The 15,129-nt window shown below is 39.8% G+C and overlaps 3 protein-coding genes across 4 annotated transcripts in view; 1 reads left to right on the top strand and 2 right to left on the bottom strand.

Annotated features, from left to right (window-relative positions):
- Positions 1–1,077, bottom strand: part of snx19b (sorting nexin 19b) — a 33,115-nt gene extending 32,038 nt beyond the window's left edge. The window contains exon 1 of one of the 2 annotated variants that reach the window (XM_044032188.1): positions 1,012–1,077. The gene's annotated coding sequence lies outside the window, so the exon portion shown is untranslated. Of the gene's footprint in view, positions 1–55; positions 896–1,011 lie in introns of those variants that run through there. The other variant, XM_044032189.1, reaches the window with a different exon arrangement.
- A 1,473-nt stretch (positions 1,078–2,550) lies between these two features.
- Positions 2,551–12,594, top strand: il4i1 (interleukin 4 induced 1). Its single transcript, XM_044031792.1, has 8 exons — positions 2,551–2,605; positions 5,190–5,295; positions 6,455–6,669; positions 7,697–7,809; positions 8,513–8,714; positions 8,850–8,918; positions 9,387–9,523; positions 10,525–12,594. Exons 2-8 carry the CDS (start codon positions 5,265–5,267, stop codon positions 11,291–11,293), a joined length of 1,536 nt encoding a protein of 511 aa, XP_043887727.1. The 5' UTR covers positions 2,551–2,605; positions 5,190–5,264; the 3' UTR covers positions 11,294–12,594.
- On the bottom strand, positions 12,446–14,706 carry timm8b (translocase of inner mitochondrial membrane 8 homolog B (yeast)). The gene is made up of 2 exons (XM_044031796.1): positions 14,484–14,706; positions 12,446–13,116 (listed from the first exon to the last, which is right to left on the bottom strand). Exons 1-2 carry the CDS (start codon positions 14,583–14,585, stop codon positions 12,949–12,951), a joined length of 270 nt encoding a protein of 89 aa, XP_043887731.1. The 5' UTR covers positions 14,586–14,706; the 3' UTR covers positions 12,446–12,948.
- Between the last annotated feature and the right edge of the window lie 423 nt (positions 14,707–15,129).

Genomic DNA, 15,129 nt, shown 5'->3' with positions numbered 1-15,129 from the left:
CCTTTACTGTCATGTGCCTCAAGATTTTAAAAACATTTCATGGAAATATGAATACCTTTAGCACAAAGGCTGTCCAGCTCCAGCACTCCAGCTCTTCAGTATACAGTGTTATTATTTGTCCCTACTTGCTGCTTTCACTGTTACTTGTATTATATTGAGTCATTTCAGTTATTTTGTTTTTAATGACTGCTTTATGAGCCTTTGAATTGGCCCCTGAGGATAAATACAATTTTCAGTAGAATAATTACTGCAGTTACACAAGCAATATATACTTTTGATTTACTGATGAAGGCTGTTGTTTCAGACCTACAAACATGTTTGTGTCAGCTGCTAGAGACAGGTTTGGACAATATATCTGTAATATACGTGCTAGCCAAAGATCAATCACAATAATATAAGTGTATTGGTGATAATAATCTTAACCAGCTCAGATAACATGTTAAGCTAACGTTAGCTTCGATACAGATGCTGTCATAACCCCTTAAGAAAACTAACAATTTAAAGTTCAATTATTGTACGACATGTATAAGCATTACAAGCTGTTCTTTTCTAAATCATCTTACCGACTTTATTACATTCAGCCTATGCACATTCGATATACACTTTATTCACAGATTCATCGAACTGGAGCGCCATAATATCTACTTGATTAAGTCAGCGATGTAGACCGACTCCATCTGTGATGAGGTTCATCAGATTATATCAGTGATATTGGTGACAGAGATGTTTATTTGCGTATTACATATATTCCGAATTGAAGACAAATTAGTTTAGATTAGTCCAAAATCTGAAACAGTAAACTACGTGTTGTGATAATTCGACAAAATGCACATCAACCTTAAATTGCTACGTTTTTGGCAGCGATTCGTTGGGTAACAACTCAAAAACGAGAAGTACCGTTCGCGAGCTAACTTGCCTTGACTCTACATGCCACACAGTGGCACGTGCAGAGGGGCGTTCTTCGCACGTATGATTCACCATGGAAATGAAATACAGTGGAAAAGTGTTTACCCTGCACGAGCTGTCAAAACAGACGAGTAGACACGGGCGCTCTCGTGAGCGTCTCCTTCCTCAGTCTTGTCGTTTGTTTACTTCCTGTATCATGGCGCAAGTTTAAATGAGAGCGCCACCCCCTGGCACCCAGCGGTATCTACGCAGAGCAAATGTTGAAGAAGCGCGAGAAACAGGTGGACACAAGTCATATCGCTCAATATCAAGAAAACACAGTTGTTGTTGTTGTTGTTGTTTTGAACGGCATGTGTTCAACAACTACATTTCCCATGATACTTTGTAGCAGCTGAGACTGCTACATGCAGTGGTCACGTATTTCTCCACAAACGTAATACTCTGCGTACCATTCACTTCGATTTACTCAACGTTTTAGAAAAAACAGTGCCGTTTCTAGCTTTGGGGGGCCCCACGCAAGATATTCTTTGGGGACGTACCCCTAGTTTCTTTTAGATGATCACAAATATGCCACCATCTATTACACTTTACAAGAAAAACAGCCTACAGTCCTGATAACCTCAACCTAACTCAAGAAAGTTGAGCTGAAAAAATGATAATACACAGAAAACAACAATCCTCTATACATCAATAAATAAAAAGGATATTGAGTGTTTTTTCTAAACAATAACTTTAACTTTAACTTTTGAAAGCAAGAACACAAATCAAGTTCCCACAGCAACACAAGCAATCAGCAATCAAGCAACCAGTACAACCCCATTCAAGATATTAACAATGACAATACCAAATGTGTGTTTGATCAATGAATAACAATTTAATTTTATGCATCTGTCATCTAATAAGTCTTCAGCTGCCCTTAGTATCTGGGAATGAGTGCAACAGATGACCTGAAACAGTCTCTCCATCACTGAAACTCTCTGTCATCAATGACAATATTAACAATACTGATACTATTGGTTCTCTGAAAATATTCATGCTTTATTGTGTTTATTGATGGACTCTTGAGATCAGTGAAAGATCAGAGAAAGTTTTTGTCACAAGAAGACCATCTCTGAATGTACAACAAGACATCAAACCTTGAAGCAGATGCACAGACCACAACGGGTGCCCCTTTCTTATGTGTCATGTGTCCCTAATAAAGTGGCCGTTAAACGTATGCTGAGTGTAGCTTGATGATGATACATATACATTATATATTAACATGGCAGATTCCTCTCCCAAGTTCGCTGACCTCAGTTTCTGTCCCATATGCTGACAAAGATGTGAAATAAAACCTGCACCTTGACCAGCAACAATGATGTGTTCAGCCACATGGTTTTTGTAAGCTGTGATGTCAGACGTCAGCTGAACCAGCAACCTCAGTATTTAGCATTATTTAAATGTAAATGAGGCTCTGTCGCGAGATAGAACAGTGCCCTTAAGGTTTTTTTTTCTCCTCTTTCACTTTCATTTCGACATAAATGATTCTATTTTTAAATCCAATTTTCCATAATTACAGCTACTAAAGATGTAAGGAAAATGAAACTTTGCTCCTCTGTGTCCATCCCACCCATGCTTTCATTTACTGCAGTCTATAAAGGGTGTGTGTGTGTGTCTGTGTGTGTGATCTATTCCCTGTTGGACACACACAAGTAGAGCGGTGAGTGAAACTGACTGTCGTTACATGTCGTAGAGTAAATATAGTATATTTGTCTTTGTAATAGCAGAATTCACGTCTGTTATATTTACGGTAATTAAAGTTTGAACTAAGACTGACGTTCAGGCAGTGGCGGATTGACCATCGGGAGCACCGGGATGTTTCCCGGTGCTCCCGATGGTCATCCTGGTCTGACTTGAACAGTCACCGGACTGACTGGAGTTACCGGACGCCCGGGCCAATCAAATCAGTCTATCTCGTGACGTAATGACCTGTCGGCGCCACACAACAATCAATTAGCTCCGCTGTCTTCACTCTACTGGTCGAGAGAATGGAGGGACAGAGGAAAAGGAGAGGTGGAGCAGAGAGAGAGAGAGAGACAGAAGAAAGGAGAGGTGGAGCAGAGAGAGAGACAGAAGAAGGAGAGGTGGAGCAGAGAGAGAGAAAAGGAAAGGTGGAGCAGAGAGAGAGAGAGAGAAAAGAGAGGTGGAGCAGAGAGAGAGAGAGACAGAAGAAAAGGAAAGGCAGAGAGAGAGAGAGAGAGAGAAGAGAAAGGAGAGGGAGGAGCAGAGAGAGAGACAGAAGAAAAGAGAGAGGTGGAGCAGAGACAGAGAGAGAGACAGAAGAAAAGGAGAGGTGGAGCAGAGAGAGAGAGAGACAGAAGAAAAGGAAAGGTGGAGCAGAGAGAGAGAGAGACAGAAGAAAAGGAGAGGTGGAGCAGAGAGAGAGACAGAAGAAAAGGAGAGGTGGAGCAGAGAGAGAGACAGAAGAAAGAGGAGGTGGAGCAGAGAGAGAGAGAGAAGAAAAGGAGAGGTGGGAGCAGAGAGAGAGAGAGAAGAAAAGGAAAGGTGGAGAGAGAGAGAGAGAGACAGAAGAAAAGGAGAAGGTGGAGCAGAGAGAGAGAGACAAGAAAAGAGAGGTGGAGAGAGAGAGAGACAGAAGAAAGAGGAGTGGAGCAGAGAGAGAGAGAGAGAGAAGAAAAGGAGAGGTGGAGCAGAGAGAGAGAGAGACAGAAGAGAGAGCAGAGAGAGAGAAGAAGAGGAGAGGTGGAGCAGAGAGAGAGACACAGAAGAAAAGGAGAGGGTGGAGAAGAGAGAGAGAGAGACAGAAGAAAAGGAGAGGTGGAGCAGAGAGAGAGAGAGACAGAAGCAGACAGAGGTGGAGAGAGAGAGAGACACAGAAGAAAAGGAAGAGGTGAAGAGAGAGAGAGAGACAGAAGAAAAGGAGAGGTGGAGCAGAGAGAGAGAGAGAGACAGAGAGAGAGAGACAGAAGAAAAGGAAAGGTGGAGCAGAGAGAGACAAAGAAAAGGAAAGGTGGAGCAGAGAGAGACAGAAGAAAAGGAAAGGTGGAGCAGAGAGAGAGAGAGACAGAAGAAAAGGAGAGAGGAGAGAGAGACAGAAGAAAAGGAAAGGTGGAGCAGAGAGAGACAAGGAAAAGCAGAAAGGAGGTGGAGCAGAGAGAGACAGAAGAAAGGAAAGGTGGGAGCAGAGAGAGACAGAAGAAAAGGAGAGGTGGAGCAGAGAGAGACAGAAAAGGAAAACTCTTGCCACAGACGCAGCAAAATGTTATCGTTCAATCATCACCACTACACACACACACACACACACACACACACACACACACAATCAATCCAGACTAGCAAGAGATGAATGTAAAATATGATTTTGTTGTATAATGTTTGAGCCACTACAGGATAGTAAATAATAAATCCTAATTAAATACAGCTAGCTTGTTTGTTTACTCTTAATCTATTAGGCTGCAGCTTTGTGGCAGTTGTCTTTATTGTAATTCTGCACCATAAACAATAGTTTGACTATCATTATAATATATACAAGCTCTATATAGTACGACTATAAACTGTATAGGCTGTGTTCACAGACACCTGTCTTTCTGGGTTGTGTGTGCAATCATTAATAATATAAAATCAATCAATGAAAATATATATATATATACATCTATATATATATATATATAGATGTATACACAGAGAAGTGTGTGTGTGTGTGAGAAGGGTGGCCTGGAATGGCATCAAATTCCCGGCCTGAATTATTGTCCCAGTCCGCCACTGCTTTCAGGTCAGATATTGAAATGAATGAAGATGGAGGAAATGAGGTATGCAGATGACTAGAAGAACCTCACTAATCTGATTTGTTCAGTGTGGTTGACTCTCGAGCCGGTGTGGGAAAATATTTCCAGCCTGAAGACTCGAGGAACCACACGGTCCCCTCATTAAAATGACGTTGTGTGCAATTTCACACATACCACACGTCCAGCTCTTCCTTCATATACAGACACAGAGCGTTAGAAGTGTAGCTGTGTGGAGGACTTGCTCATTTCCACTCGGTTATGCGTCGGCTTATGATGACGTACGAGACTTTACCTTTGTTAAAGGTGAGTGAATGTAGCGTAAGAGACATCAGCACAATTTCTTATTCATTTAAGCATTTGTTTTGACAATTACCTTTTTTCCTTTTAGCAAATGAAATGCTTTTTTCTTTGTTTTAAATAAAAGACATGTTTAGATCAGTGGGATATTCCACATGGTAACATAAGGGCGACACCTCTCTCTCACTTTGCCTTTGGTAGGTTTCCTTTCCCTCTTATAGTGCCGGCATTAGCAACAGTGTGAAGACGTCCAGATCGTGGACCTCCATCCTTAAGATGATCCCTCACATTGCACTGTGTAAATTCAGTGAGTATTTTATTTCTATGACATATTACATTCATTGAATATGAATGTAATATGTTGACTATTTACTATTATAGATGAATAAAATCTGTTTTGCAGAAGTGACAGCTAATTGTGCAATGAGAGTGATTCACTGTGAAAATGGAATCTGACGCTCTGTGGCTTAGTTTCTGCTTCGATGGGACTTGGTTATGTTGGAAGCTAAGAGGATCTTCCCCTTTTTTTAATGTAAAATCCCGGAATGGTAACTTTTGAAAATATTCCCTCTTTTACACAATTACCCTATGATGTTTCCTCAAACCTTTTTAGTCAGGGATCCGCTTTTTAAAGATGACAAATCCATCGTCCAGCTCACAATGTAAAATGTGAAAAGAACAAATGTGTACATCAAACTGTATAACATATACTATTTTTATATTTATGTAGTGTTTTCAATGTAGGTAAAACAGGAATTTCCAAACGATATGTTTGATAAATCGAATACAACTATTATTAAAAACATATATAGAGTAAATACCCATTGGACAGGATATGTGATTGTTTATAGTATTGTTATTGTTATTGTACATAATCACTCTTATCTTATATATTTTTATACTTTAAATACTTTTTATACTTTAAAGCAATTCTATGCAAGTTTTTTCTTACCAGACTACACCATATAAGGCTAAGAACATTATTTTGAGTACTGGAGCTAACGATTCTATTCATAATCGATTAATCTGTCGAGTATCTTCTCAATTAATCAAGTTATTGTTTGGTCCATAAAATACTGATCAGTGTTTGTCAAACCTGGAAATGATGATGTTGTCAAATGTCTTGTTTTGTCCACAAAGAAAATGATGCAGTTTAAATGATTTCTTTGTTATATAGAGCAAAGAAACCAGAAAATATTCACATTTAAGAAGCTAAAACGATCAGAAATCATGAAAAATGAAAAATACCCTCACACCGACAAACCTTTTATCAAAATAGTTGACGATTAATAATTGATTATTCGAGTAATTGTTTCAGCCCTACTTGTATTTAAATGCATCTCAGTCTGATGAGGCGAGGTGCAGCATTCAAAACATCTGTTTGGTGACAATGACAAAAACAATCTCCTGTGGAATAACTTCTTTGAATGAGGCCCCCATGACCTGGTATTTTATTCCTCCTTCAGTTCCTCTGGTTCTCGTGGGGGTTGTATTGATCGCTGTGAGTGGGATCACAGGAGACCCCCTGTTCGACTGCCTCCAAGACACAGACTACAGCGAGCTCCTCAACATCGTGAATAAAGGCCTCCCCGCCACCAGGACGCCCCGTCACGTGGCAGTCATCGGAGGAGGGATCGCTGGACTCACCGCTGCAAAGTTTTTGGAAGATGCTGGACATAAGGTAGATTCATTTAACATTTACGCTTGCTTAAAATGTTAAAATGTTTCTCAGCGAACACTGATCATTCGAGTCAGCATCTTGATTTATTTGCAAAAGCTTTGTAAGTCTGTCACAGTGAGGGTCGGGAGGCTGCGGGCCTTGATGGTGTTGCTCCACTCATTTATCTGCTGTATATGATGATATTTTAAACTGGTCTTCTTCTCTTGTTCTTTCTCGCTCTGGAGAAAAAGCATGTGGATGATGCGCTGGTGCTTAAAGAGGCAGTATGTAAGATTTTAATGCCAATGAAAGGACAAATGAGAAAAATGAGACCTTCCTCAGCCTTTGGACTGATTTAAAAACCCTGTTCACTCCACCCAGTTGCACTGGAACACAACATAACTTCCAACTTCCTGAGATCTATGGTCGGATAAATAATTGGCTTAATTGACGGCTTTGTTTGTCGGCTGCGGCTAATGAGACAGAAATGTCGAAAGATAAAACATCTTTTCATTCTGAATGGTCAAAAGTTTCAAGTTTGTTTCAATTTCACTTTTGCCTGCACACAAAAAACAAAAAACTGCTGCAAGAAAAGGGCAGAAATATTGTAGATAGACAGTAAACTATGCATTTACTTGATATGACACACCTTTATTTATTTTTAATTTGCATTGACTGAAATGTTTAATTTGCACAATTGCATGCAATGCATGTAGTTTTATAGCCTTGGGGTTTTTGTTTTTTCTCAGATCTCAGTCGTCAGTTTTTTTGAAACATATGATTTGTTGTGAACAAATACAAATACTGTGAAGAAATACTTGTTTTCCTGTTCTGTTATGTATACATCATAATATATATATTATAGATGATCTCACAATCACTGTATCGTCACACCAGTGTTGTCATGGACAGAATTGTATTGTAGTGTTTATGGTGCCATGGAAACGGCCACTGTCACGAGGACGCTCTGCGTTTCCGTGTTAAAAATTCTACTTTGCTTGTAAAAGTGCATTTAACACGATGATTCTGTGTCTCCATGGACAACAAGGTCACCATAATAGAAGCAAGTGACCGCATTGGAGGCCGTGTGGAGACGTTCAGGAACAGAAAAGAAGGCTGGTATGCAGAAGTGGGAGCTATGAGGATTCCCAGCTTTCATAAGTGAGTTATACTCCTAAACCAGTGGTCACCAACGTGGTGCCCGCGGGCACCTGGTAGCCCGCGAGCAGCCAACGAGGTGCCCGCGGGCTCATTTCACTTCACCTCACTTGTATGTATCCATATGATCACTGAGTAAAATGTCCTTGATATTGTTTATAAAAACTGTGATAATCATTAGGAGTAAGCACTGGAATTAATGTGTATGCAAATGAATGCATAATATTTATCATTTAAATGGTAAACTGCATAAAATGTTAATATGGTAGCCCTCCATATTATTCTCTAACCTTCAGGTAGCTCTCGGTCTCAAAAAGGTTGGTGACCCCTGTCCTAAACCATGATTATGAGAAGAACTCACTGGTAAACAGAGATTTATTATTGATTCTTTTTTTTTGTTCGGGATAACGAACCATTTTCTTGAAACAAGAACATTTGAATCTATTTAAGAATATTCAGTTTATTTCCCTCAGGGATTGGTGGAGGCCAAAACGGAGCTAAGAGTGAATAATGTATTTGTATTTGTGAGGTGACCACAAACAGAACTCACAGCTGGTTTCAGTGCCCCCCCAAAAATCAGCAATTCTGCTTTGACTAAATAATCTATACCTTATATCCATTTTTTAACAACGAGTCTTATTACATAGAAAGAGCATGTCACGTCTCTTGAACACATACAAATAATTAACATCAATATATTCCATAGGATTCTGCTTTCTGTTGCCTCCAAATTAAAAGTTTCCCTGAACCGCTTCATCGAAGATGACATCAACACGTACTATCTGGTAAATGGCGTCCTGCACAAAACCTACACTGTGGAAAACAACCCAGGTGTCCTCAACTACAGCTTGAACGAAAGTGAGAGAGGGAAGTCGGCCCCTCAACTCTTCAGTCAGGCACTGTGGAAGGTCCGTATGCACTCCACACATTATCACGCAGACATCATTGATAGTATTGCCCGCATGTTCATACATGTTAATGTTGTTTTGTTGCATGATTATAAATAGATAGCTTTTTTTTTAAGTGTTGTACTCTGTGCACAGGTGAGGGATGACCTCAGGATCATGGGCTGCAGTGCCATGATGAATAAATATGATTCCTACACAGTGAAGGTAGCCATTTATTCATTTTTTTTTAAGTATCACGCACACTCAAGAAAAAGGGGTACAAGACAAGAACATTTCAGTCCCTGTAGGTACAAAGTTCCCTCGCTAGAACAATAAACCACATTTATATAAGGGTATATATGCACTTATTCCTTTTCAAAACGTTAAAAAACCAACAACTTTGAATTAGCTTTTTATTCCTGCAAGTAAGGATCAAAGTTTTATTATTATGTAGACAATTATTGATCATTTTTGTATCTTAAAAATACCTCAAATCATGCCCTTTCAGTTGGTACATGTCTGTAACATTGTATACATACATATGTGTACACCAAAGAGTCTTTCACCAACCAAAATTGTCTTTTAAAAAGGTACGTCCCCAGCAACAAGCATTTGTACCCTTTTTAGGTCCACATCGGCATTTAGTTGGTATTTGAATGAAACCTGAATAATAACTTGAAAGACTGTTTACAGGAATATCTGGTGAAGGAGGGAAACCTGAGTCGCGGTGCTGTGAGGATGATCGGAGACATTCTGAATGAAAACGGCCTCTTCTACACTTCACTGACAGAGACGCTCTACCTCCAGTCAGACATAAACGACCACAATGAGTATGTCATATGGACTTAAGTTTGCATAGTGGCTGATTATCAGATATAGAGCATCACAGATGTGCCAGAACAGGTTAGAGTCAGAGTTTCCTGGTAGATAGTTGAAATTAACTCCCTAAGTACTGTAATTATTTACATGTTTGGGGTTCTTCACTTTAGTCTTTTGCATGCGTAAATGCATTATATTCACTGGAGATGTGCACAGATGCAGGGCTGGCCCAAGCCTTTATGGGGCCCTAAGCTGAATTTGAATTTGGACCCCCTGCTTTAAAATTATTGATACAAATATCACAATATAATTGCATTAATTATATCTTAGCTGTGTTGTTTACTCCAAACTAGTGTCACTCTTACTTCTTTTATTTCATTGACATATGTACTGTATGTATAACATTAGAGGTTAGTAAATTAAAAAAAAATGGCCAAGTTTTAATTTGCATTTTCATAGTCAAAGTGAAGTGTGTGGTGATATTGAATATGAATTGAAAAAATACAACAGCACGCTGCAGTGCTACAAACTAGTAAACCAGTTTAATAGCCTTGCTTTTTAAACCTTGGAACAAATGCGCAAATGTGCACTAAATGTGCAATCGGCACTTATAAACACTATAAATATATACTATAAAACCTAACGAGCTCTGTGGTGATCAGTACATTGTGTTACATCAGTGAGGCTGCATCAACTTCAGTCATCTCAGCAGCTCCCAGGTTTCGTGACAATGTGACAGAAGCGCAAAACCGACAATCTCCTTTGTAAAAATAAAAAAATACATAAAGAAATTAAAAATCTGATCTTCATCTGTGTGTTTTTCAAGTTTGTAGACACGGCACTCTCATTTTTGTAGATAAACACACACTTTTTTTCACTGCTTCCATAGAGTGATGGGGAGAGTGTAACGTTAGAACTAGTATATCATACAAGACAAAACATTGCAGAGCTGTCATTATGAGCAGCACCATGTTTGTCATTTGATCAGCTTCCTGGTGTTTTTCTGTTCCAGATACTTTGAAGTGACAGACGGCTTCGACCACCTCCCGAGAGCCTTTTACCAGGTGTTAAATTCCACCATCCTTCTCAACTCCAAAGTCAAGCTGGTCGACCAAAGAGGAAGCAGCAGTGTAACTGTGACGTATCAGGACTGGCGTAATTCAGGCTCTCTAACCAACCTCACTGTAGATTATGCTCTGATTACGGCCACAGCCAAAGCCACGCTCTTCATTCACTTCCAGCCCCCGCTCTCCGGGGACAAGATGGAGGCCCTGCGTTCAGTTCACTATGCCAGCTTAACCAAGGTGATTCTCAGCTTCAGCGTGCGCTTCTGGGAGAAAGAGGGCATCAGAGGAGGGAAGAGCATCACAGACCGCGTCTCTCGCTTCATCTACTACCCCAGCCACAGCTTCCCGGGTACAGACGCAGGGGCCCTTCTTGCTTCTTACACCTGCTCTGACGATTCCACGCTCTTCCAAGGGATGAGTGAGGAGGAGCTGATGGATGTGGTTCTGGACGACCTGGTCATGATCCACGGAGAGGCTATCAGGAGTGTGTGGACGGGGGGGCTGGTGAAGAAGTGGGGCCTAGATCCTTACAGTCTGGGAGCCTTTGCCCTGTTCACGCCTTACCAGCAGGGAGACTACGCGAGGGAACTGTTCCAGCGTGAGGGACGGGTGCACTTTGCAGGAGAACACACAGCCACACCTCATGGGTGGATCGAAACAGCCATGAAGTCTGCACTCAGGGCAGCAAAAAACATTAACAGCCTGACTCTGTAGTTTTATTTGTGATTTGTATACAGTAACACTAAAAAAACATGAGCAAACAATTGCTTGGGTTGTCAAAATACCTGCTGATTATTTTTTAACGATTAATTTATCATCAAAATAATTCATAGAACAGCTGAGCTCCTGGTGGAGCAGACGGTTATCTCTCAATACCAGAGACCGTTAAGTCATGTAATTCATTTCTCTACTTTCTTTAATTTCGGCTGCTCCATATTTTACCCGTATGTACGAGAAAATGAAATATAGGACACCACTTCATCTAAGACGACTTTAAAGTGTACTTGTTCAATTTCGCTGGTAAAAAGTGCTTATACGAGGAATTCTGTTCACTGAACACCAGTCACACCACGCGAGGACAGTAGACAGGATTTCTTTGGCGTCACTGATGACTAAATCCATAATAACCGTTCAGTAAATCAAGTAATCTGAGCGAGAATGACGCTTCTGCACTTTCTTCAATGCTCTTTTTACAAACCTATCACATTACTTGTTCAGATTACCAACTTTATAGTTCAAATCTGATTCATTCCAGATCAGATTGACAGTTCATATTCGTAGTCTTGTGCATCTGAAAGTGTTCGTCTCCTCTCAAACAGTCCAATAGCAAAATAACAGAAAAATTCATAATTGTGAGAGCACTCTGTACTGAAGTGGCAAATAAGATAAGATGTAGCTTTATTGATTCTTCATAGGGTAAATTCCGAAACAGAAGCTATCGCAGTCAGTTTGTGAGAGAGTGAGCTCTGTAAAGCCACACACTGCCAGAGAAGGCCGATTATGTTCCTGCTAAATTCATTTGTATAAGCAAAAAAAACTGTTCTCACTAGTGTGACCTGGCCACGTATCTAGGTCCACATACTGAAGTGACACAAATGATTTAATATAAAACAGAATTGATGGTTGGATTTCTGTGACCACACAACCCTGAACATGTTAGATCAGATGAGATCACATCAGTAGGATAAAGACAGTACAAGTTACTTATGGCTGGTAATCTGAATGCACCCAATGTCCATTCACAGGGATGTTTATCTTTTTAAACCCATCTCACAAAATAGCCTTTCCCTGGACTCCAACAATATTTCCCCCCCCCACAATTTCTGAAAAACAAACGGTCTCAAAACTAAGACACTTGTCATGTAATTAAGAATTGTTAAACTTGTATATTTATTTCCAACTTCATTCAGTTCCATTAAATTCTGTATGTGTACACTTGTCTTTAAAGTCATGCTTTCATGTGAACTTTCACTTTTCAACATACAACTTTTTGTAAATAAATATGTGAAAACAATCCAGTGCTACTGTCAATAATGATGTTGATGAAAATCCTTATCATCACTTCTTTTCTCACTTACATTATGATGGTGTGACAAAGAAAGGGACACAACTGAAGCTGGACATGCTCTTCACAGAGATGAGTGAATGAGCATCCTGAAGAAAGAACTGTACTCCATCCTTAACTGTGTTTACAACATGATGGATAATAGACAGGAGGGCGAAGTGCTTGGTCTCGGTTCACTAATGTCACATGACTTCTTTTGGACCTCTAAAGCACCACCAGTCCAAACAGGAAGAAATAAAAACACATCCTTTACACGTTGTCATTAATGTCCTCATACAGTCCTCTTGATACTTCCAGTCTGTCATTAATGTGCTCCCTTCTGCACCATCTGTGTGAAGCGGTTGGTTATGGTCAGGGTGGTGTCGATAAATCGCTCCACACAGCTCACTAGACACGTCTCTGTCCGGTAGTCGAGCTTTGAACCCGGGCTGTCCACACACTTGTCCCAGCAGATGTCAGTGAAATTGTGCACCTGGAATCAAAATGAAAATAGACAGAGGTTGATTGATTACGGACAGGTTGATGTATGTATTGTGGTAATCACTTAGAAGAGCTAGAGTCAAGCCGCTACTCCATTCAGAGCTGAAATAGCTGATTAACCATTAACATTAAAAGCAGTTGTTTTTTTTTAAAAAAAAAAATATATATTTTTAACCCTTTCCAAAAGAAATTACATACATTAAAAAATGTGCAAAATTAAGACAATATGCAACTGTATTGTGCAAAAAACTAGTTTCATAGCATCAAGAGTCACAATTTAAAAATCACATCATATCATGCTTTATGCATTAACACAGGCAAAATCATGAAAATGATACAAAAAGGAACCAAGACTGCATTCCTTAAGTCAACCGAATATTTTTCATTTGAGTACATAAGAAATGTACTTTACTACTACAAGATAAAAGACAGATTTATTCACAGTAAATTATCCACACAAAGTTGCAACAAACTACGTCAACAAAACTGACAATTTTGTCATGTGACTTTTGCACACCTGTCAGACAGAACTGCTGTTGTTGGCCTCTCTGCACAGCCAGCGTACGACTGTACATGTGCAAAGCCTGTTAAAGCTCTATCACGAAATTCATGACTATCATAGATGCTTTGGATCTCTGGATTAAACTCTCAGACTGTGCAAATATATATTCTGTCTGTGCTAATGACAAAGACACATCTTTGGTTGGTATGTCTGTTATCCTTGTGTGCGCATGTTTATTAAAAGCAGAAATTATCCTAGAGGACTTTTTCACCACTTAAAATACCTGTAAAAGGCTAGTGGATACAATAACATGCAGTATACCAGTTGCCAAAAGGTGATTTGACGGGATATTTTTGAGTCAAAATCACCTGGTTTCATTGGGGTATGACATATTTTGTACATTAGCCCCCATCGGCCCCCTTTACCAGTTGTATACCTGTAAAGGGCTAGTGTAAAAGGACTTGGGCTCCTACCTTGTAGCTGAGGATATGTTTTGCTTCAGAATCACAAAACATCATTTGGAGATAATACATTTTATACATTACAGCCCACTCAGTCCCTTTTGTCTATTGAAAGTGGCTGGGAGGATATTTTTGTGTCTAAACTCACTTGGCTTCATAGGGGGTGTGACATATTAAACATTATAGCTCGCTGAGCCCTTTTAGCCAGTTGAAGTGTCTGTAAAGGGCTAGCACAAACAATAACATTCAGTATTCCAGCTGCCAATCAGTGAGTTGGGCTACCAACTTGTGGCTGAGGGGATTTTTTTTTTTTTTTTGCTTCGATCACTTTTCGTCACGACACCGGCCATGTATGCTAAACGACTGAATTCATATTAGCATGGTTAGCATACAAACCTGAGCCTGGAACTGTGCTTTCTGCTGCTCTACGGCGATCATTCGTTGCAACTCCGCCGCTTGCGCCTTTTCGGACGTGTTGAAATTCTCAAAGTTGTCCATGGTGTCGTTACACAGGAGTAACAGACGTGAAAAATTATAAATGGACTGTGCTTCTACAGGCAACGTGGGGAGCTGAGGTGACCTTAGGCTGCCTTTGATTTCACTGCGACTGCGATGTAACGTTTAGGTAAAATACCGCTGATTTACAAACTATATGGAGCGACTACAGGCATACTGTAGGCTCGTTCCAAATGAACTGCGCCTCTACTGGTATGGAGACAAAGAGCAGGCGGCAGCAGCAGCAGGGAATGTACTTGCCATTGATCTGAATGGATGTATTTGGAACCCCAATTATTGATTTTTGTTGCTTCCATTTTATTTTATCTTATGTTGTTGTCTAATCTTTTCTTTTAATTGTATATTTTGTGATAATGTACAGTTTGTTTTGTTAAGCACTTTTAGGCCTACATTTCTTTGCTACTTTGTTTCCTTTCAAAACCTGCAGCTTCAGATACATTGAACTTAAATGATTTAGTCCAAATGACAAATTAATAAATTCATCATAATTTCAACATTCATCAAACATAATAGCAATTACCCATTT

This window comes from Solea senegalensis, linkage group LG8 (genome assembly GCF_019176455.1).
Source record: "Solea senegalensis isolate Sse05_10M linkage group LG8, IFAPA_SoseM_1, whole genome shotgun sequence".
In the NCBI taxonomy this organism is placed as follows: domain Eukaryota; kingdom Metazoa; phylum Chordata; class Actinopteri; order Pleuronectiformes; family Soleidae; genus Solea; species Solea senegalensis.
The sequence above is the reverse complement of the archived record's forward strand: the minus strand, read 5'-3'. Positions and strand labels throughout refer to the sequence as shown.